The 27,078-nt window shown below is 43.9% G+C and overlaps 1 protein-coding gene across 14 annotated transcripts in view; it reads left to right on the forward strand.

Annotated features, from left to right (window-relative positions):
• LOC139541722 (disks large homolog 1-like) overlaps positions 1 to 27,078 on the forward strand; it is a 269,358-nt gene that overhangs the window by 171,851 nt on the left and 70,429 nt on the right. For all 14 annotated transcript variants that reach the window (XM_071346676.1, XM_071346677.1, XM_071346678.1 and 11 more), the window contains 8 exons: positions 4,198 to 4,248; positions 5,325 to 5,449; positions 9,508 to 9,677; positions 11,827 to 11,963; positions 14,929 to 15,073; positions 17,876 to 18,002; positions 26,006 to 26,162; positions 26,468 to 26,570. In XM_071346676.1, the coding sequence (XP_071202777.1) occupies positions 4,198 to 4,248; positions 5,325 to 5,449; positions 9,508 to 9,677; positions 11,827 to 11,963; positions 14,929 to 15,073; positions 17,876 to 18,002; positions 26,006 to 26,162; positions 26,468 to 26,570 (1,015 nt within the window). The remainder of the gene's footprint in view (positions 1 to 4,197; positions 4,249 to 5,324; positions 5,450 to 9,507; positions 9,678 to 11,826; positions 11,964 to 14,928; positions 15,074 to 17,875; positions 18,003 to 26,005; positions 26,163 to 26,467; positions 26,571 to 27,078) is intronic.

Genomic DNA, 27,078 nt, shown 5'->3' on the forward strand with positions numbered 1-27,078 from the left:
ACTGAGCCACACGGGACTGTGGGACTTTATTCCTGTCTTTGTTATTTAACCAAACTGTCATGCATGCTGCAATCACACTACACGGGTCATTCTAGAACCTACGACACTTGGGGGGGGGAGCAGGAGGGAGTCAGAGGAGAGCGAGAAATAGCGGGAGGGAGGGTGGGAGAGGAGAGTGAGCAAGAGAGAGAAGAGAGAGGGAAAGATAGGGAGAGGACAGGAGAGAGAGAGACATAGAGAGGCAGGCAGAGGAGGAGAGGAGGGGGAGAGTGAGCAAGAGAGAGGGAAAGAAAGGGAGAGGACAGGAGAGAGAGAGAGAGGCAGAGAAGGCAGGCAGAGGAGGAAAGGAGGGGGAGAGTGAGCAAGAGAGAGGGAAAGAAAGGGAGAGGCAGAGAAGGCAGGCAGAGGAGGAAAGGAGGGCGAGAGTGAGCAAGAGAGCGGGAAAGAAAGGGAGAGGACAGGAGAGAGAGAGAGGCAGAGAAGGCAGGCAGAGGAGGAAAGGAGGGGGAAAGAAAGAAAGAAGGTGACCTTTGGCAGCAATTACAGCCTTGAATCTTCTTGGGTATGACGCTACAAGCTTGGCACACCTGTATTTGGGGAGTTTCTCCCATTCTTCTCTGCAGATCCTCTCAAGCTCTGTCAGGTTGGATGGGGAGTGAAGCTGCACAGCTATTTTCAGTTCCCTCCAGAGATGTTCGATCGGGTTCAGGTCCGGTCTCTGGCTGGGCCACTCTAGGACATTCAGAGACTTGTCCCGAAGTCTTGGCTGTGTGCTCAGGGTCGTTGGCATGTTGGAAGGTGAACCTTTGTCCCAGTCTGAGGTCCTGAGCGCTCTGGAGCAGGTTTTCATCAAGGATCTTTCTGTACTTTGCTCTGTTCATATTTCCCTTGATCCTGACTAGTCACTGCCGCTGAAAAACACCCCCACTGCGTGATGCTGCCACCACCATGCTTCATTGTAGGGATGGTGCCAGGTTTTCTCCAGACGTGACGCTTGGCATTCAGGCCAGAGTTCAGTCTTGGATTCATCACACCAGAGAATCTCATTTCTCATGGTCTGAGAGTCGTTTAGGTGCCTTTTACTGAGGAGTGGCTTCTGTCTGGCCACTCTACCCTAAAGGCCTGATTGGTGGAGTGCTGCAAAGATGGTTGTCCTTCTGGAATGTTCTCCCATCTCCACAGAGGAACTCTGGAGTTCTGTCAGAGTGACCATCAGGTTCTTGGTCACCTCTTTGACCAAGGCCATTCTCCCCCGATTACTCAGTTTGGCCTTGTTTGGTACACTTCCCCAGATCTGTGCCTTGACACAATCCTGTGTCGGAGCTCTACGCACAATTCCTTCGACCTCATGGCTTGGTTTTTGCTCTGACGTGCACTGTCAACTGTAGGACCTTCTATAGACAGGTGTGTGCCTTTCCAAATCAAGTCCAATCAATTGCATTTACCACAGATGAACTCCAATCAATTTGTAGAAACATCTCAAGGATAATCAATGGAAACAGGATGCACCTGAGCTCAATTTCGAATCTCATAGCAAAAGGTCTGAATACTTACGTAAATACGGTATTTCTGTTTTTTCTGTTTTTCGCTTTGTCATTATAGGGTATTGTTTTTAGATTGCTGAGGAATATGTTATTTATTTAATCAATTTTCGAATAAGGCTGTAACGTAACAAAATGTGGGTGAAGTAAAGGGTTTTGAATACTTTCCCAAGGCCCTGTGGTAGTGGTGGTTTTCTGTTTTCTTCAGTTTCCCTCACCAGTGAGCTCCGGACAGACACACACAGCTGTAGGCTAGTTGCGCAAGTGATAAGAAGTCGGTAGGCCTAATTTTATGATCCCCCCCCCCCCTTTAATGCTGAGTGGTTATCAAAAGCGAGAGAACTATAAATATTTTTCAAATTGGCTACGATGAGGAACTATTCTCATTCTCAATGCATGTAAAACCAGACTTTGTTTAATTACTGTTTGAGGCAAATAAAAAAATTACTTTGAGATGCTTCACAGTGATGGTGAGTTAAGACAATCAGAAATAGTCTCAGATCACATATATAGAGCTACATTTGCGTGCAGGCCAGGTAGCGTAGGCCTAGTTCTATGCGTTATCAAGTGCGTGTCCTTACTCAAGATTTACAGGAGCGCTCCAAACAAAGACGATGAATAAATTGATAACTCGTTAATGGAATTAAATCAACCTTTTCTAACAAGTTAGCCTAGGTGGTCTGAAAACAACATGTCCACTCCTACAATGACAACGGTAAGAATGTAATAATAGTATATTGAATCTATTAACAGAAATTACCATAAACAAACATAGATAAGAAATTAAGGGAATTAACGGTAAATGTACTACTGGTGTCTCGTGTGCCATACTTTTTTTTTTAATGTATATATTTGCCACTGCTCTACAAAATAAATATGTCAACCAACAGCCTATCGACCAAACAATTGTTCAGTCGACTAAATGAGGTCAGCCCTATCCACAATACTAACCTAATTGAGAGTGAAAAGGAGGAAGCCTGTACAGAATATAAATATTACCAAACATGCATCCTGTTTGCAATAAGGCACTAAAGTAAAAGTGAAAAAAATGTGACAAAGAAATTAACTTTATGTCCTGAATAAAAAGCGTTATATATATTTGGGGCAAATCCAAGACCACATATCACTGAGTGCCACTCTTCATATTTTCAAGCATGGTGGTGGCTGCATCATGTTATGGGTATGCTTGTCATCGGCTAGGGAGTTTTTTAGGATAAAAAGAAATGGAATAGAGGAGAGCACAGGCAAAATCCTATTGGAAAACCTGGTTGTCTGCTTTCCAACAGACACTGTGAGACAAATTCATGTTTCAGCAGGACAATAACCTACAACACAAAGCCATATCTACACTGGTTGCTTACCAAGACAACATTAATTGTTCCCGAGTGGCCTAGTTACAGTTTTGACTTAAATCGTCTTGAAAATCTATGACAAGACTTGAAAATGGTTGTCTAGCAATGATCAACAGCCAACTTGACAGAGTTTGAAGAATCTTTAAAAGAATAATGGCCAAATACAGTATTGTACAATCCAGGCGTGCAAAGCTCTTAGAGACTTACCCAGAAAGATTCACAGCTGTAATCGCTGCCAGAGGTGATTCTAACATGTATTGACTCAGAGGTGTGAAAACTAATGTAAATGAGATATTTCTGTATTTCATTTTCAGTACATTTGCAAAAAAAAAATCTAAAAACATGTTTTCACTTTGTCATTATGTGGTATTGTGTGTAAATAGGTGGGAAATATATTGAATCCATTTTGAATTCAGGCTGTAAAACAACAAAATGTGGAATAAGTCAAGGAGTATGAATACTTTCTGAAGGCACTGTATGTATAAAAAAAACTATTTTTAAAACTGCTTTGTGTGAAATAACATGAAAGTGTCCAGTCCAAATTAACTATTTTGGGACGGATGATCTGATGTTCATTTTGTGTAATTCTGAAGTACATAAAATTGCATTGGGCTTTCCCTATAAACCTGCATGAAAATACAATCAAATAATAGTTTTAAAAAATATCATATATTTTGGTTCATATCAGTGGTTGTTCCTATTATCTCCATCACCAACTAGAGTTTATAGTTTACCCACTTTTAATATATTTTTTTAAATGATGTTTTACCCCTACATCGCTGGTGGTTATGGTGTGTTGGGCGGGGACAGAGCAGTCCTGCTGTCATCCTCTCTCCCCCAACACGCCTATCACCTCTAATCCTGTGGAGATTATCCCCTCGCGCCACACAAGACGACAGCATTAGCGCTGTGCTCTGCTCAGAAAGCCCTGCTGCCACCCTGCCTGCTGCACATTGCTGCACTATTCCCCACAGAGCAGAGGGGATTTTCACATTGATAGCCAGCCTGTCCTGCCCTTTTATAAGGCTGCTACTGAGGATGGGAGCTCTGCTCTGATCTCACACAGCCACTGTTTGTTGTAGCTACAGTCCCTCACACCTCTTTCTTTAACATCTTCAGTTTGGGGTTTGAGGAGGAATAGGTCATCAAAATGAGACATCTAGTGGGAGAGACGGATTGATCTTTCAATCGTCTCATGTTCCATCTTTCCAGTATAGGCACCATCTCCTGGGCCAATGTAGACAGCTCTCTTTATGATTCCCCCCTGATGATGATTGGCTGATGTCTTGTGTGTTGTCTTTCAGGCGAATGGATCTGAAGCAGATTATGAATATGAGGAGATCACACTGGAACGGGTAAGTAAGAGGGAACATCACGTCTCCGTTTAAACCCATCATCCATGGTTCTCCTTTCCATTAAATATGTGCCTTTATACTTAGGTTTTCTATGTAAATTAAAGTTTTTTAATTAAATTGAAGGTTTCGATTTGTATCTAAAGGTTAGCAGAGAGAGAAGGAGGGAGAGGAGCAGGGAGAGGAGAAGGAAACTGTTTCTGTGTCTGCCTGCAGCTGCAGGGCTCTCCTCTCTTCCCTCTCTCTTCCTCCTCTCTTCCTCCTCTCTTCCCTCTCTCTTTCTCCTCTCTTCCCTCTCTCTTTCTCCTCTCTTCCCTCTCTCTTCCTCCTCTCTTCCCTCTCTCTTCCTCCTCTCTTCCCTCTCTCCTCCCTCTCTCTTTCTCCTCTCTTCCCTCTCTCTTCCTCCTCTCTTCCCTCTCTCTTCCTCCTCTCTTCCTCCTCTCTTCCCTCTCTCTTCCTCCTCTCTTCCCTCTCTCTTCCCTCTCTCTTCCTCCTCTCTTCCCTCTCTCTTCCCTCCTCTCTTCCCTCTCTCTTCCCTCTTCTCTTCCTGACCTGATTCAGCCACTATCTGCGTTTGCATCACTAACTCTACATTAAGACACAATGCACTGTTCTGTCACAGAGACACGCACACCGCCCCCAACCACAACCACACACTGAGCCTTAGTTAAGGCTATGTAGTCAGGCCCTATACGACTGCCCTATAATCTACACTACACTGCCACTTCCCTTCTCCAACCATACATAGCTCCCATTACACACATAACCCCCCCAGCCATACACAGACATTTACATTGAAATGGGTCCTAACTATGGAGTATAATACACTCAGTATAATACAGCCTGAATGTGTCATTATTTGAAGTGGGGATGTACTCATAATGCTATACAGCATATAGAAATGATGGAATATTTGATGATTATATTTTAATTAAACAGTATACTTAATGCTGTACTGTAGAGCACATCATGATAACATTGTAATGCGTCTACATATTGTATGTTGAACATATGGCTTTATATGACATAACAGTTGATCTGAACCAAAGCCCGTTTCTCTCTTCTGCCCCTCGTCGTAGGGTAACTCTGGGTTGGGCTTCAGTATTGCTGGGGGGACAGATAACCCCCACATCGGCGAAGACCCCAGTATCTTCATCACCAAGATTATCCCTGGGGGAGCTGCAGCTCAGGATGAACGTCTCAGGTACCGTCATCATAGGATTAGGAATGACAACAACTGGAGTGGACATGAACCCTCCTTATGATGGGAGAAACGGCAGCCATTTTGATCAGGGAGTTGGTCAACCGTAGTTTGGTCCTGCTGTTATAAGACAGAACGCAGATATATTCACACTATGTTTTTGTTAGCTAGCCGGACAGTTTCAGAGGTAATGATTCCAAAGTCCCAGTCGGTATTAAATGGAACGTCGCAGTCCTGCCGACCCCTGTTGGGGGGGAAACGACCTGTGGTTACCTAGGTTACCCCATTTGCTCACAGCAGAAACAACCTTTTTCAAAGGCATTTTTCTTGTTTGCTTTGGGGTTTTTTGTCAATTACAAAACGACTTTTAAGATAAGTACAGATGACTTTTCAACATTGCCTGCACCAGAGCGTTCTCACTGCTTGGCTTCAATCGTGCCTCTTTTCATGACGGTGCTAGCAGCCACGTAACGTTACGTGCGTGTCCGTTTGGTGTTTCTCAAGATTCATACTACCGTGCTCGGAGCATGCAAAATGGAGAACGGGAGAGTCGGAGTATGAATCCAAATCAAAGTATGCGAAACGGAGCACAGAGGGAACTTCTCGAATGTGTACTCAGTTTGTACATATTTTATCTAGCCATGACCAACAACACAGACTATACAGCTAGTAGTGAGTGTGGTTACAAACAGACTATACTAAACAAGTTAAATGTCTTACCTGTTATGAAATGTTTTCTACACACATAGCTACGTGTAGTCTACTGGGACCCAGGGTCCCCACAGTTCCCACGCTGAATAGCCTGAAGCTGCAGGTCAAGCTGGTTGAGAGAATGTCAAGTGTGTGCAAAGCTGTTGTCAAGGCAAAGGGTGACTACTTTGAAGAATCGCAAATATAAAATATATTTTTTGGTTACTACATGATTCCATATGTGCTATTTCATAGTTTTGATGTCTTCACTATTATTCTACAATGTAGAAAATAGTCAAAATAAAGAAAAACCCTTGAATGAGTAGGTGTGTCCAAACCTTTGACTGGTACTGTAAATGGAGGCATTGATGGTCTGTGTTACGTTCCCCAGCAAGAAACCCAAAAGTGTCGCTCAAACAGAAGGGGGAACTAACAGCCAAAAGTAAACATGTGGGGTTCTAGGAGGGGTTCTAGGAGGGGTTCTAGGAGGGGTTCTGAGAGACACTCATGGGGATGTCCACTGAAAGTTGCCTAGCAACAACATCTGGAACCTAAATTACACCCACCGTGAGAGCCCACTAAATTTGCCCAAGAAGAGGCAAACAAAATTAAAACCCACACCAAACTTAAAGACAGGACGCAAACCTGAAAAGTGGAGCAAAATGTGGAGCAAATTTAAAACAATTATCTAAAACACTGTTTTCGCTTTGTCATTAAAGGGGTATTGTGTGTAGATTGAGTATTTTTATTTATTTAATCCATTTTAGAATAAGGCTGTAACATAACAAAAGTCAAGGGGTCTGAATACTTCCGCTGTAAATAGCACCTGGGCCAGACAAGTGAAACATCTTCTGACTAACGAGATGACAAGCCAGCACAGGTGTAACATACTGACTAATGTGGTGACACCAATCAGTGCGCCCAACGTGCTAACGTCCAACCTCAAAATATATATGGAAAAGCCTGTAGCAGTCTGTTTACATACACTACAGTTCAAAAGTTTGGGGTCACTTAGAAATATCCTTGTGTTTGAAAGAAAAGCAAAAAATGTTGTCTATTAAAATAACATCAAATTGATCAGAAATACAGTGTAGACATTGTTAATGTTGTAAATGACTATTGTAGCTGGAAACGGCTGATTTTAAATGAATATCTACATAGGCGTACAGAGGCCCATTATCAGCAACCATTACTCTTGTGTTCCAATGGCACGTTGTGTTAGATAATCCAAGTTTATAATTTTAAAAGGCTAATTGATCATTAGAAAACCATTTTGCAATTATGTTAGCACAGCTGAAAACTGTTGTTCTGATTTAAAGAAGCAATAAAACTGGCCTTCTTTAGACTAGTTGAGTATCTGGAGCATCAGCATTTGTGGGTTCGATTACAGGCTCAAAATGTCCAGAAACAAAGTCCTTCCTTCTGAAACTCGTCAGTCTATTCTTGTTCTGAGAAATGAAGGCTATTCCATGCGAGAAATTGGCAAGAAAAATTATCGACTTGGATTAGCTAACATAACGTGCCATTGGAACACAGGAGTGATGGTTGCTGATAATGGGCCTCTGATGACTGATGTATTTGATTCCCCTGGCTAAAGTGTGAATGACTGATGTATTTGATTCCCCTGGCTAAAGTGTGAATGACTGATGTATTTGATTCCCCTGGCTAAAGTGTGAATGACTGATGTATTTGATTCCCCTGGCTAAAGTGTGAATGACTGATGTATTTGATTCCCCTGGCTAAAGTGTGAATGACTGATGTATTTGATTCCCCTGGCTAAAGTGTGAATGACTGATGTATTTGATTCCCCTGGCTAAAGTGTGAATGACTGATGTATTTGATTCCCCTGGCTAAAGTGTGAATGACTGATGTATTTGATTCCCCTGGCTAAAGTGTGAATGACTGATGTATTTGATTCCCCTGGCTAAAGTGTGAATGACTGATGTATTTGATTCCCCTGGCTAAAGTGTGAATGACTGATGTATTTGATTCTCCTGGCTAAAGTGTGAATGACTGATGTATTTGATTCCCCTGGCTAAAGTGTGAATGACTGATGTATTTGATTCCCCTGGCTAAAGTGTGAATGACTGATGTATTTGATTCCCCTGGCTAAAGTGTGAATGACTGATGTATTTGATTCCCCTGGCTAAAGTGTGAATGACTGATGTATTTGATTCCCCTGGCTAAAGTGTGAATGACTGATGTATTTGATTCTCCTGGCTAAAGTGTGAATGACTGATGTATTTGATTCCCCTGGCTAAAGTGTGAATGACTGATGTATTTGATTCCCCTGGCTAAAGTGTGAATGACTGATGTATTTGATTCCCCTGGCTAAAGTGTGAATGACTGATGTATTTGATTCCCCTGGCTAAAGTGTGAATGACTGATGTATTTGATTCTCCTGGCTAAAGTGTGAATGACTGATGTATTTGATTCCCCTGGCTAAAGTGTGAATGACTGATGTATTTGATTCCCCTGGATAAAGTGTGAATGACTGATGTATTTGATTCTCCTGGCTAAATTTTTATTTTTTATTTAACTAGGTAGGCCAGTTGAGAACAAGTCCTCATTTACAACTGCGACCTGGCCAAGATAAAGCAAAGCAGTGCGACAAAAACAACAGAGTTACACATGGGATAAACAAACATACAGTCAATAACACAATAGAAAAATCTATATACAGTGTGTGCAAATGTAGTAATTGTTCTCCTGACTGCAGAGTGAATGACGGATGTATTTAATTCTCCTGACTGCAGAGTGAATGACGGATGTATTTAATTCTCCTGACTGCAGAGTGAATGACTGATGTATTTGACTCTTCCTGCAGAGTGAATGACGGATGTATTTGACTCTTCCTGCAGAGTGAATGACTGATGTATTTGACTCTTCCTGCAGAGTGAATGACTGATGTATTTGACTCTTCCTGCAGAGTGAATAACTGATGTATTTGACTCTTCCTGCAGAGTGAATAACTGATGTATTTGACTCTTCCTGCAGAGTGAATGACTGATGTATTTGACTCTTCCTGCAGAGTGAATGACTGATGTATTTGACTCTTCCTGCAGAGTGAATGACTGATGTATTTGACTCTTCCTGCAGAGTGAATGACTGATGTATTTGACTCTTCCTGCAGAGTGAATGACTGATTTATTTGACTCTTCCTGCAGAGTGAATGACTGATGTATTTGACTCTTCCTGCAGAGTGAATGACTGATTTATTTGACTCTTCCTGCAGAGTGAATGACTGATGTATTTGACTCTTCCTGCAGAGTGAATGACTGATGTATTTGACTCTTCCTGCAGAGTGAATGACTGATTTATTTGACTCTTCCTGCAGAGTGAATGACTGATGTATTTGACTCTTCCTGCAGAGTGAATGACTGCATCCTGAGAGTGAACGAGGCTGACGTGAGGGACGTGACCCACAGTAAGGCTGTGGAGGCCCTGAAGGAGGCCGGCTGCATCGTCAGGCTCTACATCCGCAGGAGAAAAGCCCTCTCGGAGAAGATCCTGGAGCTCAAACTAGTCAAAGGTCCCAAAGGTAAAGGGGACTGTCTGTCACTGTGGAGATTAAAGCTACACTCTAGTGATGTGTTGAGTTGATATGTAACTTTCTGCTGCCTGTTATTTACTCACTGTGGTTCATTGTGCTCCTAGTGATACCCTCTGAATTAGCGGCTCCCAAACTGTGGGGCGTGCTGTTGTAATAGTAGAATGCACAAGGTGCTACTTCTAAATGGGGGTAGTGCATCACCAGTTTTCCTCTTGTAATGTCAGTCATTGCAGATCTTAGAGAGTTATTTATAACTTGTCAGAAATGTCTAGGGCCCGGTTTCCCAAAAAGCATCTTAATAAGGCTAAGTTCATCGTTAGAAGCTTTTGTTAGGAGCATCGTTAAATCTCCGAGCTGTTTCCCAAAACTGTCATTACTGAAAGTGCACTTGTTTACCGACTCCCATCAGAGCACTCATAGAACAACGCGAAGTCCGTCGTTAGATGTTTCCCCCCTACCACGTCACGTTGTACGCAGAAAGACCTCCCGTTAAACATAGAATCAAGGCATCCGTCTCTCTTGTGACCGCCGATAACTCTCACAACGACGTTGACTACAAATACAAAAGTTGCAAATGTCTTTGTTACAAACAAGCGAAGGATTAAAAATAGGCTTCAAATGAAAACCCGAGATGACTGCATTATAAGATAAACAGCCTACCTACAGTATAGACTACATAGGCCTATATATTTCAATGATATTGAAATAAATGTAATGTTCATTTTGTTTTATTTGGCTGCTGTCTTGTCATCCAATATATTTTATGCTGTGTAGCCTCACATGTATGCAATAATGTTCCACATCTTAACAAAGTACAATATTATAGGCTAAACATGAGATAAATCTGCCTCAATATTTGCAGCCATAGGTGATCTCCTCCTATGAGCTGATCCATCGTCAGTGTTTGTGGAATAACTATGATGTTAACGGTAAGATTTGAATGGAGAAATCTGATCCGTGAACAGCGCTCCCTTTCTTTCCATCCTATCAGTGTCAACACATGCCTCAACGACTCACTTACAGTGAACGTTCTCTCTGCGTGGTTGTTCTGGGAAACGCATGTTACGTCTTTGGCTGTTGTAGGCAAGACGCATCGTTAAATACACTCGTAAGCCTAAGTTCCAACGCTATGGGAACCGTGCCCAGATCAACTATCCCCCCCCCCCCCCCCCCCCCACTGGGAACAGACCTCATTTTAACTAACGGGAATTCAACGGGAAATCAACCAAAAATGTCACCTTGTCATTGGATTTAGGTTGAAAGTTGGGTGGGGAAAAAAGTCTAAATGCCCTTGACGTTGATACCTTTCTTCAAATCCAATCAGTTTTCCACGTTGATTCACCGTCATCACATTGGTTGTTGAAATGATGTGGAAGCAACATTGATTCAGACAGTTTTTGCCCAGTTGGATGTCAGATACCTGTTTTTTGTAATGTTTGAGTTGCTCATCACATGAACACACCTAGTACATGACAAAATGTGTAGAATAGCAGGAAATGTGCTTTAAAACTGCAAAATGTTCTCTCCACCCCATGGCAAAATGTGTAGAATTGAAGGAAATTAGCTTTAAATAAAAAAATAAAATCTCCACCCCATGGCAAAATGTATAGAATTGAAGGAAATAATCTTTAAACCTGCAAAATGATGGAAGGGGGGCCTGAGTGAAAAGGTTTGGGAACCACTGCTCTGAATTAATATAGTATTTATACTGTTATATTGTGTTGTAATGTACTCCCCTTCTCTTTCTCCCTCCCTCTCTACCCTTCTCTCTCTCTCCCTGCCTTGTTCTCTACCCTTCTCTCTCTCCCTGCCTCGCTCTCTACCCTTCTCTCTCTCCCTGCCTCGCTCTCTACCCTTCTCTCTCTCCCTGCCTCGCTCTCTACCCTTCTCTCTCTCCCTGCCTCGCTCTCTACCCTTCTCTTTCTCTCTCCCTCTCTCTCTACCCTTCTCTTTCTCCCTCCACCCTTCTCTTTCTCCCTCCCTCTCTCTCTACCCTTCTCTTTCTCTCTCCCTCTCTCTCTACCCTTCTCTTTCTCCCTCTCCCTCTCTCTACCCTACTCTCCCTCCCTCTCTCTCTACCCTTTTCTTTCTCTTTTCTCGCTCTTTCCGTCTCTCCTCTGTCCCTCCCTCTCTTCAGGGCTAGGATTCAGTATTGCGGGGGGAGTAGGGAACCAGCACATTCCAGGAGACAACAGCATCTATGTCACCAAGGTCATCGAGGGAGGGGCTGCACACAAAGACCAGAGGCTGCAGATAGGAGACAAACTATTGGCTGTAAGAACATAACAATGTAGAGACATCTAAACTCAGCAAAAAAAGAAACGTCCTCTCACTGTCAACTGTGTTTATTTTCAGCTAACTTAACATGTGTAAATATTTGTATGAACATAAGATTCAACAACTGAGACATAAACTGAACAAGTTCCACAGACATGTGACTAACAGAAATGGAATTATGTGTCCCTGAACAAAGGGGGGGTCAAAATCAAAAGTAACAGTCAGTATCTGGTGTAGCCACCAGTTGCATTAAGTACTGCAGTGCATCTCCTCCTCATGGACTGCACCAGATTTGCCAGTTCTTGCTGTGAGATGTTAGCCCACTCTTCCACCAACACACCTGCAAGGTTCCGGACATTTCTGGAGGGAATGGCCCTAGCCCTCACCCTCTGATCTAACAGGTCCCAGACATGCTCAATGGGATTGAGATCCGGGCTCTTCGCTGGCCATGGCAGAACACTGACATTCCTGTCTTGCAGGAAATCACACACAGAATGAGCAGTATGGCTGGTGGCATTGTCATGCTGGAGGGTCATGTCAGGATGAGCCTGCAGGAAGGGTACCACATGAGGGAGGAGGATGTCTTCCCTGTAACACACAGCGTTGGGATTGCCTGCAAATCGATCCCTCTCCAGAGTACAGGCCTCGGTGTAACGCTCATTCCTTCGACGATAAACGCAAATCCGACCATCACCCCTGGCGAGACAAAACCGCGACTCGTCAGTGAAGAGCACTTTTTGCCAGTCCTGTCTGGTCCAGCAACGGTGGGTCTGTGCCCATAGACGACGTTGTTGCCGATGTCTGGTGAGGACCTGCCTTACAACAGGCCTACAAGCCCTCAGTCCAGCCTCTCACAGCCTATTGCGGACAGTCTGAGCACTGATGGAGAGATTGTGCGTCCCTGGTGTAACTCGGGCAGTTGTTGCCATCCTGTACCTGTCCTGCAGGTGTGATGTTCAGATGTACCGATCCTGTGCAGGTGTTGTTACACGTGGTCTGCCACTGCGAGGACGATCAGCTGTCCTTCCTGTCTCCCTGTAGTGCTGTCTTAGGCGTCTCACAGTACGGACATTGCGATTTATTTCTGTGGCCACATCTGCAGTCCTCATGCCTCCTTGCTGCATGCCTAAGGCACATTCACGCAGATGAGCAGTGACCCTGAGCATCTTTCTTTTGGTGTTTTTCAAAGTCAGTAGAAAGGCCTCTTTAGTGTCCTAAGTTTTCATAACTGTGACCTTAATTGCCTACCGTCTGTAAGCTGTTAGTGTCTTTAATGACCGTTCCACAGGTGCATGTTCATTCATTGTTTATGGTTCATTGAACAAGCATGGGAAACAGTGTTTAAACCCTTTACAATGAAGATCTGTGAAATTATTTGGATTTTTACGGATTATCTTTGAAAGACAGGGTCCTGAAAAAGGGACGTTTATTTTTTTTGCTGAGTTTACTTAATGAAAGACTTCTCGCTGGACATTGACATTTGATTGAGTTGTCGACTAACGTGAATTTGACCTGAAATCAACAACAATTTGACTCATGTCATTTGGTTTTAGTTTTACAGTTGCGGTCACCTGTTAGCCAAGTGGAAGAGCATGTCGTTGATTCCCAGGACCACCCTTACAGTCATATGTATGCATGACTGTAAGTCACTTAGGGAAAAAGTGTCTGGTAAATTACATATTATATTGTTATTATAAAAGACACAAATTAAGAGGCTTGACATCGGTGACTTTGTGCGAATCCAATCAGTTTTCCACATTGATTCAGCATCATCACATTGCTATATATATATATATATATATATTTTTTTTTACATTACATTGAAACAACATCGATTCAATCAGTTTGTGCCCAGTAGCTAGTACATATTGCATATATCGAATTAAACATTGCTCAAATCAAAAACAACAAAAATTGTCATATGTGCCGAATACAATAGGTGTAGGTGTAGACCTTACAGTGAAATGCTTACTTACGAGCCCTTAACCAACAATGCCGTTTTAAGAAAATGCCACACAACAAAAGAGACAAGAATAACAAATGATTAAAGAGCAGCAGTAATATAACAATAGTGGGGGCTATATACATGGGGTACCGGTACAGAGTCAATGTGGAGGCTATATACAGGGTGTTACGGTACAGAGTCAATGTGGAGGCCATATACAGGGTGTACCGGTACAGAGTCAGACAGGCATGGAGTCAACTTGATTGGTTTGTAGGTACAGCAGTATCACATTATGGGTTGGTTATTTGTGTGAAGGCTCACCATGTCCTCTTCTCTGGTAGATACAGTTTGGCATTAGCTATCTCCATGTCTGTCTGGCAGTGTGTCATGTGACAATCCTCCAGAAACATCCCGTTGTACATCACAGTGATTTATCATGGGATGTTTCTGGACGATTGTCAGGAAGTCTTCCAAAGTTCCTCCAATCATCTTAAAGGGAATTCAGAAGTCGTCTACAATAAATGCCACAGTAGAGACTGATTCCCATCGACTCTCCTGATCCAAATGACCCATAATGAGACTTTCCCTTTAATTCAAATGGAGATATTACCAGCCCAAGCTTTGAACACCCCCCCCCCCTTAAAGTTGACATCGTTTCACACTATTGAGTAAATCAAATATTGGGATAGTTAGGAATTGTATAATTGCGTAACATGTTATTCATAGCCAAAATGAGTGCAGGAAAGACTCTGTTGATTGGTTTGATGGCACAGTGTCATGGGTACCATACCATTTCACCTTTACCGTTGACTTGCTCAGGTCAGGGCACTATTGCCTTACAATTTCACCTGATACAATAGCTAACTTAACAAACCCTTCACTTAAAAGATTCCTTGAAGTACTTGACTTCGATTCAGTTAGGTCATGTTGAAAACAATGACAGTTTGTTTGCCTGCCATGTCTCCTACTGTTTGTAACCAACTGATGAGCCATCTGACTACCTCTCTCTCCCTCCAGGTAAATAGCGCTTGCCTTGAGGACGTGAGTCACGAGGATGCCGTGGCAGCCTTGAAAAACACCCCTGATGTGGTTTACTTGAAAGTGGCGAAGCCCACCAGTGTCTTCATGAACGACAGTTTCGCTCCCCCCGACATCACCAACTGTGAGTGTGCGCACACACACACACACACACACACACACACACACACACACACACACACACACACACACACACACACACACACGGTCATCCCATTGTTTCCAATTATCCCCGGGTAGCTGTGACAGCAGGGGAGTGTTCATCAGGACGTTTTGTTAACGTTCAGATGCTAATATACGATGTAGAATAAACATGCTTTTCTGACATGTAGCCTACAATATGGAATCAGGTCGGCTCTATTCATGGCATTTCTATCTGCAACGTTTGGCTACTGAACGTGGCCCTGGCTATGTGAAGGGAGCCGTGTGGTGTGGGACTCCCATGGAGGGATGCTACATCGATACACAACTTCACAGAACTACAGACTGAAAGCTAATCAATGAAAACATAATATCTCTAGCTTCCCAAACGGATGCATGCTAAATGCTAGCCATCCCGTGTGTTACCATAGATAACTACTAGCAACCCATCAAAAGGGGTAAAATGCTAATTATTAGCTTCCCCCCGTGTGTTACCATAGATAACCACTAGCATCCTTCAAAGGGCTAATTTGCTAGCGGCCCAGTTTATTATTGTATACATTCTGTGTAAAGGGTCAGTATTATGACAGAACATGTGTCAGTGGGTCTGAGAGGAATATAGGACAAAGACAAATGTAATCGTTAAGGCCACCCAGACACAGCGGGTCGCTGGCTGCTGACCCCAATAGCTACAGCAGTAATCCAATGGGCACAGTGAGTCAGTGGGGAGGGAGTACGTACAGCGGGCCTGTATCTGGACCAATAGGCATTAGAATAGAGTTTACAGTAGTAGGTCCAATCTGAGCCAGACTATGAAGGAGGACGGGTTCCTGTTTAGAAGCAGGGTGAATGGCTTGCTATTTAACTAGCTGAATATACCATGGGTGACCCACTGTCTGTCCCCCTGACTGTAGCTGAATATACCATGGGTGACCCACTGTCTGTCCCCCTGACTGTAGCTGAATATACCATGGGTGACCCACTGTCTGTCCCCCTGACTGTAGCTGAATATACCATGGGTGACTCACTGTCTGTCCCTCTGACTGTAGCTGAATATACCATGGGTGGACCCACTGTCTGTCCCCCTGACTGTAGCTGAATATACCATGGGTGACACACTGTCTGTCCCTCTGACTGTAGCTGAATATACCATGGGTGACCCACTGTCTGTCCCTCTGACTGTAGCTGAATATACCATGGGTGACCCACTGTCTGTCCCTCTGACTGTAGCTGAATATACCATGGGTGACCCACTGTCTGTTCCTCTGACTGTAGCTGAATATACCATGGGTGACCCACTGTCTGTCCCCCTGACTGTAGCTGAATATACCATGGGTGGACCCACTGTCTGTCCCTCTGACTGTAGCTGAATATACCATGGGTGGACCCACTGTCTGTCCCTCTGACTGTAGCTGAATATACCATGAGTGACCCACTGTCTGTTCCTCTGACTGTAGCTGAATATACCATGGGTGACCCACTGTCTGTCCCCCTGACTGTAGCTGACTATACCATGGGTGACCCCCTGTCTGTCCCCCTGACTGTAGCTGACTATACCATGGGTGACACACTGTCTCTCTGCAGACTTAGGAAATATGACATTGGTGGAAGACATTGGTTGTAATCACTGTTCATGCCACGTTTACGTTTCGGGACACGTATATTGGGCTCGTTTCTCACTTCAATAAACTAAAAGTATTGCTTTAATATGCCAATGAAATCATATTTTATGATATTATAATATTATAAAATATTTTCCCTTATTTCTTAATAGTTCACTTCAGTCTTGCTTTGTTGCCTATGGGCCAGCCCTGTCCAGTGCCAGGTGGAACGTTCCGTGTCGCCTATGGGCCAGCCCTGTCCAGTGCCAGGTGGAAAGTTCCGTGTTGCCTATGGGCCAGCCCTGTCCAGTGCCAGGTGGAACGTTCCGTGTTGCCTATGGGCCAGCCCTGTCCAGTGCCAGGTGGAACGTTCCGTGTTTCCTATGGGCCAGCCTTGTCCAGTGCCAGGCGGAACGTTCCGTACGTTCCGTGTTGCCTATGGGCCAGCCCTGTCCAGTGCCAGGTGGAACGTTCCGTGTTTCCTATGGGCCAGCCCTGTCCAGTGCCAGGCGGAACGTTCCGTACGTTCCGTGTTGCCTATGGGCCAGCCCTGTCCAGTGCCAGGTGGAACGTTCCGTGTTGCCTATGGGCCAGCCCTGTCCAGTGCCAGGTGGAACGTTCCGTGTTTCCTATGGGCCAGCCCTGTCCAGTGCCAGGCGGAACGTTCCGTACGTTCCGTGTTTCCTATGGGCCAGCCTTGTCCAGTGCCAGGCAGAACGTTCCGTGTTGCCTATGGGCCAGCCTTGTCCAGTGCCAGGCAGAACGTTCCGTGTTTCCTATGGGCCAGCCTTGTCCAGTGCCAGGTGGAACGTTCCGTGTTTCCTATGGGCCAGCCCTGTCCAGTGCCAGGCGGAACGTTCCATTATTTCACCTAGACAATGTTATTGATTGTTCTGTTGTGGTGCTTGTCCCATTGCTGAAGGTGTTCTTCATTTAAGGAGATTACCTCCCCCTGTCAGGGGAGCCATAAAGCATGTGTTTTATAGTATCCTGCTCTGCCTCTGTCTGTACCAGGGCTGGCTCAAGGTGAAGCTATTAGCCTAGCGCCTCCCTCACTAAGCAGCATTTTATAACTTTTCTTAGCATTAGCCGCTAATGTTAACTCGCTATCTATCTACACACTGAGGCGGAGACCCATTTATATTGATACAGGTTGTGTGTGTGTGTGTGTGTTATTTCTTTAGCGTATTCCCCTCACATGGATAACCATATCAGCCCTTCCAACTACCTGAGCCGGCCCCATACCCCCGCCACGCCTGGACGCTACTCGCCCGTCCCCAAGAGCATGCTAGGAGACGACGAGGTTACGAGGTAAACTGTGTGATGATATACAACACGTCATTTGATCCCTTTTCTTTTACAAAGCGTTAAATGTTCATATGTTTTGTTAATGTTTGTGTTGGTTTATGAGTGTCATGGACAAGGGGAGTGTGTTGCCATTATTAGTTGCTGCTGCTGAGATTCATCAGTACCGTGGTGAATGAGTCACTTTCCTTCTCTTGACTCTGTGCTGTATCTACTCCCCTTAATCTGCGTTATGGTGCTGTATCTACTCCCCTTAATCTGAGTTATGGTGCTGTATCTCCTCCCCTTAATCTGAGTTATGGTGCTGTATCTCCTCCCCTTAATCTGCGTTATGGTGCTGTATCTCCTCCCCTTAATCTGTGTTATGGTGCTGTATCTCCTCCCCTTAATCTGAGTTATGGTGCTGTATCTACTCCCCTTAATCTGAGTTATGGTGCTGTATCTACTCCCCTTAATCTGAGTTATGGTGCTGTATCTCCTCCCCTTAATCTGAGTTATGGTGCTGTATCTCCTCCCCTTAATCTGTGTTATGGTGCTGTATCTCCTCCCCTTAATCTGAGTTATGGTGCTGTATCTCCTCCCCTTAATCTGCGTTATGGTGCTGTATCTCCTCCCCTTAATCTGTGTTATGGTGCTGTATCTCCTCCCCTTAATCTGAGTTATGGTGCTGTATCTCCTCCCCTTAATCTGCGTTATGGTGCTGTATCTACTCCCCTTAATCTGAGTTATGGTGCTGTATCTACTCCCCTTAATCTGAGTTATGGTGCTGTATCTCCTCCCCTTAATCTGAGTTATGGTGATGTGTCTCCTCCCCTTAATCTGAGTTATGGTGCTGTATCTCCTCCCCTTAATCTGAGTTATGGTGATGTGTCTCCTCCCCTTAATCTGAGTTATGGTGCTGTATCTCCTCCCCTTAATCTGAGTTATGGTGATGTGTCTCCTCCCCTTAATCTGCGTTATGGTGCTGTATCTACTCCCCTTAATCTGAGTTATGGTGATGTATCTCCTCCCCTTAATCTGAGTTATGGTGCTGTATCTCCTCCCCTTAATCTGAGTTATGGTGATGTGTCTCCTCCCCTTAATCTGAGTTATGGTGCTGTATCTCCTCCCCTTAATCTGAGTTATGGTGCTGTATCTCCTCCCCTTTATCTGAGTTATGGTGCTGTATCTCCTCCCCTTTATCTGAGTTATGGTGCTGTATCTCCTCCCCTTAATCTGCGTTATGGTGCTGTATCTCCTCCCCTTAATCTGAGTTATGGTGCTGTATCTCCTCCCCTTTATCTGAGTTATGGTGCTGTATCTCCTCCCCTTAATCTGAGTTATGGTGCTGTATCTCCTCCCCTTTATCTGAGTTATGGTGCTGTATCTCCTCCCCTTAATCTGAGTTATGGTGCTGTATCTCCTCCCCTTAATCTGAGTTATGGTGCTGTATCTCCTCCCCTTAATCTGAGTTATGGTGCTGTATCTCCTCCCCTTAATCTGAGTTATGGTGCTGTATCTCCTCCGCTTAATCTGCGTTATGGTGCTGTATCTCCTTCCTCTTCCTCCACATTATCCTCTTCCTCTTTTTTCCTCCTCTTCCTCTTCTTCCTCTGTCATCTTCCTCCTCATTATCTGCCTCCTCTTTATCTTCCTCCTCCTCTTTATCTTCCCTCTCCTCTTCCTCCTCCTCTTTATCTTCCCTCTCCTCTTCCTCCTCCTCTTTATCTTCCCTCTCCTCCTCATCCTTCTCCATTTTATCTTCCTCATCTTCCTCTTTATCTTCCACCTCCACATCTTCCTCCTCATCCACCATCCCTCTCTCTGTAGGTCTTCAGCTATCCACCCCTTTCTTTTTTCTCCCACTCATGTTCTTTCCCCTCTCTTCTCCCTCTCTTTCCCCTCTCCCCTCTCTCTTCTCCCTCTATGCCCCTCTCTCTTCCCCTCTCTCTTCTCCCTCTATGCCCCTCTCTCTTCTCCCTCTCTCTTCTCCCTCTCTATGCCCCTCTCTCTCTCTTTCTGCCCTCTCTCTGTTGCTGGAGCTGGCAGATGAAGTTATGAACGATGAATGGTTTTGAAGCTAATGAGAGGCCAGCTGTGTAACCTGGGGAGATATGTCTGGGAGGTGAGACTGATGAAGAGAGGGAGAGAAAGATGGAGAAAGATGGGGAGGGAGAGCGAGAAAGATGGGAGGGAGAGCGAGAAAGATGGGGAGGGAGAGCGAGAAAGATGGGGAGGGAGAGCGAGAAAGATGGGGAGGGAGAGCGAGAAAGATGGGGAGGGAGAGCGAGAAAGATGGGGAGGGAGAGAGAGAAATATGGGGAGGGAGAAAGATTGAGAGCATGGCTAAGCTCTGGTCACCTTGGGCAGTTCAGTCCTGCCTCAGCCAGAGATATACAGTGCTGTCATCAGTGGGAACAGACTGCCTGACCACAACAGTCCACCTCTCAGTCTCTCAGCCTTCAACCAACACATCCATTTCATCTTACAGACAGAGGCAGACACTAAATAGGATTAATAGATCCTTATTTTTTTCCCATTCTACACACACACACATGCAGACGAACACAAACACGCACTCTTGAGGCGCGCTGCCAAATGTCTTGTCACTCTGCTTTGCTCCCTGTCCACGCTTCCTGTTGCTGTGAGCCATGAAATGAGAAAGAAAGCGGAGACAGAAAGAGGCAGCAGGTTTGTTCTTAGTTGACATTCAGACAGGCTGTATGAAAGCCTCAGAGAAAATCCACTGTTTTGGGGAGGGACAGAGAGAGATGGATAGCTAGGGACAGAGAGAGGGACAGAGAGAGGGACAGAGAGAGGGACAGAGGGAGATTGATAGCTAGGGACAGAGAGAGAGGGACAGAGGGAGATGGATAGCTAGGGACAGAGGGAGAGGGACAGAGGGAGATGGATAGCTAGGGACAGAGGGAGATTGATAGCTAGGGACAGAGGGAGAGGGACAGAGGGAGATGGATAGCTAGGGACAGAGGGAGGGACAGAGGGAGATGGATAGCTAGGGACAGAGAGAGAGGGACAGAGGGAGATGGATAGCTAGGGACAGAGGGAGAGGGACAGAGGGAGATGGATAGCTAGGGACAGAGGGAGGGACAGAGGGAGATGGATAGCTAGGGACAGAGGGAGAGGGACAGAGGGAGATGGATAGCTAGGGACAGAGGGAGGGACAGAGAGAGGGACAGAGAGAGGGACAGAGGGAGGGACAGAGGGAGATGGATAGCTAGGGACAGAGAGAGAGGGACAGAGAGAGAGGGACAGAGGGAGATGGATAGCTAGGGACAGAGGGAGAGGGACAGAGGGAGATGGATAGCTAGGGACAGAGGGAGGGACAGAGAGAGGGACAGAGAGAGGGACAGAGGGAGGGACAGAGGGAGATGGATAGCTAGGGACAGAGAGAGAGAGGGACAGAGGGAGATGGATAGCTAGGGACAGAGGGAGAGGGAGAGGGACAGAGGGAGATGGATAGCTAGGGACAGAGGGAGATGGATAGCTAGGGACAGAGAGAGATGGATAGCTAGGGACAGAGAGAGATGGATAGCTAGGGACAGAGAGAGATGGATAGCTAGGGACAGAGAGAGAGGGACAGAGAGAGATGGATAGCTAGGGACAGAGAGAGATGGACTATTTCTGTATGTCTGGCTACTTTAATTTTTTGGGTGGAATGTTTAAAAAGTAATCGTACGTTGAGTATGGTTTGTTTAACTCAACATTCATTGGTGTGTTAGTGTGACTGTGTGTGCGTCTGTGTGTGTGTGTGTGTGTGCGCGACTGTGTGTGTGTGTGGCATTAAGAGACAGTGAGTGAATCGGGCAGCGGGGCAGATGGCGGGCAGTGCCACGGCGGGGTGATAGAGTTGTATGGGTATACAGCGATGTAGCCTCAGGTCTCAATTCTACCATATTTAATCCACTTTATTGGAGGGATTTAAGGCCGGGACCCAGCGGAACTGCATCACCCAACAACCGTCACAGCGGTTACCAAAACCCGCGTCACACCGCCATCCGCACCTCGCGTGTACACCAGGACTGGGCCAATAGCTGAATTTCATTTGAAATAAATCTGATAAGCTTTCAGATCCGTCCCTCACACCACATCCAGTTGTCATGTCCATTCTCTCATTGTGTATAGAGAGGCTATATCTTGCAGGGAAGCTGGCATGCCATTCTCCCCTGGATTATGTTGTCCCTGTGTTATATAATCTTATTGATATTGAATACCATCTATCTAATGATTAATATCAGAGTCTAAATGATATTCTAGTGTTGAGATGTTAGTGTCGTAATATAGAGTGAAGCGGACTGGGGGATAGTGGAAGTTAAGGTGCTGAACATAATGACTGTGTGGCAGTGCCCTCTGCTGGCAGCGCCATGCCAATGCAGCCTTTCTGAACAATTCAACCAAACAGAAATGTCCATGATCACCACTAGAGAGAACGCTACTTCCAATAATAGGACTGGAGGAACTAAACTTCACCTTTTTGGTTCTGTGTGTGTTTCAGGAAGCCTTAGGCTGGGCTTTAACTGTGTCTGTGTCAGTGTGTAACAGTGTGTGTGTGTGTGTGTGTGTGTGTGTGTGTGTGTGTGTGTGTGTGTGTGTGTGTGTGTGTGTGTGTGTGTGTGTGTGTGTGTGTGTGTGTGTTATGTGTATAATGGTGTGTGTGTGTGTGATAGTGTATGTGTTATGTGTATAATGGTGTGTGTGTGTGATAGTGTATGTGTTATGTGTATAATGGTGTGTGTGATAGTGTATGTGTTATGTGTATAATGGTGTGTGTGATAGTGTATGTGTTATGTGTATAATGGTGTGTGTGATAGTGTATGTGTTATGTGTATAATGGTGTGTATAATAGTGTATATACTACCGTTCAAAAGTTTGGGTCACTTAGAAATGTCCTTGTTTTTGAAAGAAAATAACATTTTTATCCATTTAAAATAACAGCAAATTGATCAGAAATACAGTGTAGACATTGTTAATGTGGTAAATTCATTTTGTAGCTGGAAACGGCAGATTTTTTTATGGACTATACATAGGCGTACAGAGGCCCATTATCAACAACCATCACTCCTGTGTTCCAATGGCACGTTGTGTTAGATAATCCAAGTTTATAATTTTAAAAGGCTAATTGATTGTTAGAAAACCCTTTTGCAATTATGTTAGCACAGCTGAAAACTGTTGTCCTGATTAAAGAAGCAATACAACTGTCCTTTAGACTAGTTGAGTATCTGGAGTATCAGCATTTGTGGGTTCGATTACAGGCTCAAAATGTCCAGAAACAAAGTCCTTTCTTCTGAAAATCGTCAGTCTATTCTTGTTCTGAGAAATGAAGGCTATTCCATGCGAGATATGTATTTGTATAATAGTGTGTAAATTAGTGTATATATTTATAATGTGTGTGTGTGTGTATATATCTATGTGTATAATAGTGTGTATATATGCATGTGTATAATAGTGTATATATGTATGTGTATATATTTATGTACCTGTATAATAGTGTGTGTATGTACAGTGGGGAGAACAAGTATTTGATACACTGCCGATTTTGCAGGTTTTCCTACTTACAAAGCATGTAGAGGTCTGTAATTTTTTATCATAGTGTACACTATCATACTGTGAGAGACGTGAATATAAATACAAAAATCCAGAATAATGCGTACATATGTATGTATTTATTAAGTATATATCATTTGCAATGTTTATTGCATGTACATATAGTATTTGATCACCTACCAACCAGTAAGAATTCCGGCTCTCACAGACCTGTTAGCTTTTCTTTAAGAAGCCCTCCTGTTCTCCACTCATTACCTGTATTAACTGCACCTGTTTGAACTCGTTACCTGTATAAAAGACACCTGTCCACACACTCAATCAAACAGACTCCAACCTCTCCACAATGGCCAAGACCAGAGAGCTGTGTAAGGACATCAGGGATAAAATTGTAGACCTGCACAAGGCTGGGATGGGCTACAGGACAATAGGCAAGCAGCTTGGTGAGAAGGCAACAACTGTTGGCGCAATTATTAGAAAATAGAAGAAAATAGAAGAAGTTCAAGATGATGGTCAATCACCCTCGGTCTGGGGCTCCATGCAAGATCTCACCTCGTGGGGCATCAATGATCATGAGGAAGGTGAGGGATCAGCCCAGAACTACACGGCAGGACCTGGTCAATGACCTGAAGAGAGCTGGGACCACAGTCTCAAAGAAAACCATTAGTAACACACTACGCCATCATGGATTAAAATCCTGCAGCGCACACAAGGTCCCCCTGCTCAAGCAGGCGCATGTCCAGGCCCGTCTGAAGTTTGCCAATGACCATCTGGATGATCCAGAGGAGGAATGGGAGAAGGTCATGTGGTCTGATGATTCAAAAATAGAGCTTTTTGGTCTAAACTCCACTCGCCGTGTTTGGAGGAAGAAGAAGGATGAGTACAACCCCAAGAACACCATCCCAACCGTGAAGCATGGAGGTGGAAACATCATTCTTTGGGGATGCTTTTCTGCAAAGGGGACAGGACGACTGCACCGTATTGAGGGGAGGATGGATGGGGCCATGTATTGCGAGATCTTAGCCAACAACCTCCTTCCCTCAGTAAGAGCATTGATGATGGGTCGTGGCTGGGTCTTCCAGCATGACAACGACCCGAAACACACAGCCAGGGCAACTAAGGAGTGGCTCCGTAAGAAGTATCTCAAGGTCCTGGAGTGGCCTAGCCAGTCTCCAGACCTGAACCCAATAGAAAATCTTTGGAGGGAGCTGAAAGTCCGTATTGCCCAGCGACAGCCCCGAAACCTGAAGGATCTGGAGAAGGTCTGTATGGAGGAGTGGGCCAAAATCCCTGCTGCAGTGTGTGCAAACCTGGTCAAGAACTACAGGAAACGTATGATCTCTGTAATTGCAAACATAGGATTCTGTACCAAATATTAAGTTCTGCTTTTCTGATGTATCAAATACTTATGTCATGCAATAAATATGCAAATTAATTACTGTAAAAATCATACAATGTGATGTTTCTGGATTTTGTTTGTAGATGTCCGTCTCTCACAGTTGAAGTGTACCTATGATAAAAATTACAGACCTCTACATGCTTTTTAAGTAGGAAAATCTGCAAAATCGGCAGTGTATCAAATACTTGTTCTCCCCACTGTATATACTAGTGTATATATTTATAATGTGTGTTTGTGTATATATATATATATATATATATATATATGTGTATATATGTATATAATAGTGTATACATTTATGATGTGTGTGTATATATATATATTGTGTGTGTGTATAAATATATATATATATGTATAATAGTGTGTATATATGTGTGTGTATATATTTATATATGCATATATATATGTATATATATGTATATAATAGTGTATATATTTATAATGTGTGTGTGTATATATATGTATATAATAGTGTATATATTTATAATGTGTGTGTGAGTATATGTATAATAGTATGTATATATGTGTGTATATAATAGTGTATATATTTATAATGTGTGTATATATATGTATATAATAGTGTATATATTTATAATGTGTGTGTGAGTATATGTATAATAGTATGTATATATGTGTGTATATAATAGTGTATACATTTATAATGTGTGTGTGTATATATATGTATATAATAGTGTATATATTTATGTGTTTGTATATATATATGTATATAATAGTGTATATATTTATAATGTGTGTGTATATATATATATATGTGTATATAATAGTGTATATATTTATAATGTGTGTGTATATATTGTGTGTGTGTGTATATAATAGTGTATATATTTATAATGTGTGTATATGTATATAATAGTGTATATATTTATAATGTGTGTGTATATATATATGTATATAATAGTGTATATATTTATAATGTGTGTGTATATATATATATATATATATATATATATGTGTATATAATAGTGTATATATTTATAATGTGTGTGTATATATTGTGTGTATATAATAGTGTATATATTTATAATGTGTGTATATATTGTGTGTGTTCCAGGGAGCCCAGGAAGGTGGTGTTACACCGTGGTTCTACAGGCCTGGGTTTTAACATCGTAGGAGGAGAGGATGGAGAAGGGATCTTTATCTCCTTCATCCTGGCTGGTGGACCTGCTGACCTCTGTGGAGAGCTTCGCAAAGGAGACCGCATCATCTCAGTAAGAACACGCGCACACACACACACACACACATACACACACACATACACACACACACACACACACACACACACATACACACACACACACGCACACACACGTACACACACGTACACGTGCACACACGCATACGCACACACACCGAAACCGGGTTAGCCTCGTATTGATTGCTTGTGATTCGTGAGTTTTATTGACGAGGTTAGATTGACTAGTTCTCCATTGACATGCCTTGGGTCTCTCTGGTCATCTGCTGATCACTGGTCAAACTCCTGTGTGGTTCTGTGTTGACCGTGTGTGTGTTGCAGGTGAATGGGGTCGACCTGCGCAGTGCAACCCATGAGCAGGCTGCTGCAGCTCTGAAGAATGCTGGACAGACGGTTACCATCACAGGCCAGTACAGGCCAGAGGGTGAGACATGATAACACTATAGAACAGACCAGAGGGTGAGACATGATAACACTATAGAACAGGCCAGAGGGTGAGACATGATACCACTATAGAACAGGCCAGAGGGTGAGACATGATAACACTATAGAACAGGCCAGAGGGTGAAACATGATAACACTATAGAACAGGCCAGAGGGTGAGACATGATAACACTATAGAACAGGCCAGAGGGTGAGACATGATAACACTATAGAACAGGCCAGAGGGTGAGACATGATACCACTATAGAACAGGCCAGAGGGTGAGACATGATAACACTATAGAACAGGCCAGAGGGTGAGACATGATAACACTATAGAACAGGCCAGAGGGTGAGACATGATAACACTATAGAACAGGCCAGAGGGTGAGACATGATAACACTATAGAACAGACCAGAGGGTGAGACATGATAACACTATAGAACAGACCAGAGGGTGAGACATGATACCACTATAGAACAGACCAGAGGGTGAGACATGATAACACT

This window comes from Salvelinus alpinus, chromosome 16 (assembly GCF_045679555.1).
Source record: "Salvelinus alpinus chromosome 16, SLU_Salpinus.1, whole genome shotgun sequence".
NCBI lineage: Eukaryota > Metazoa > Chordata > Actinopteri > Salmoniformes > Salmonidae > Salvelinus > Salvelinus alpinus.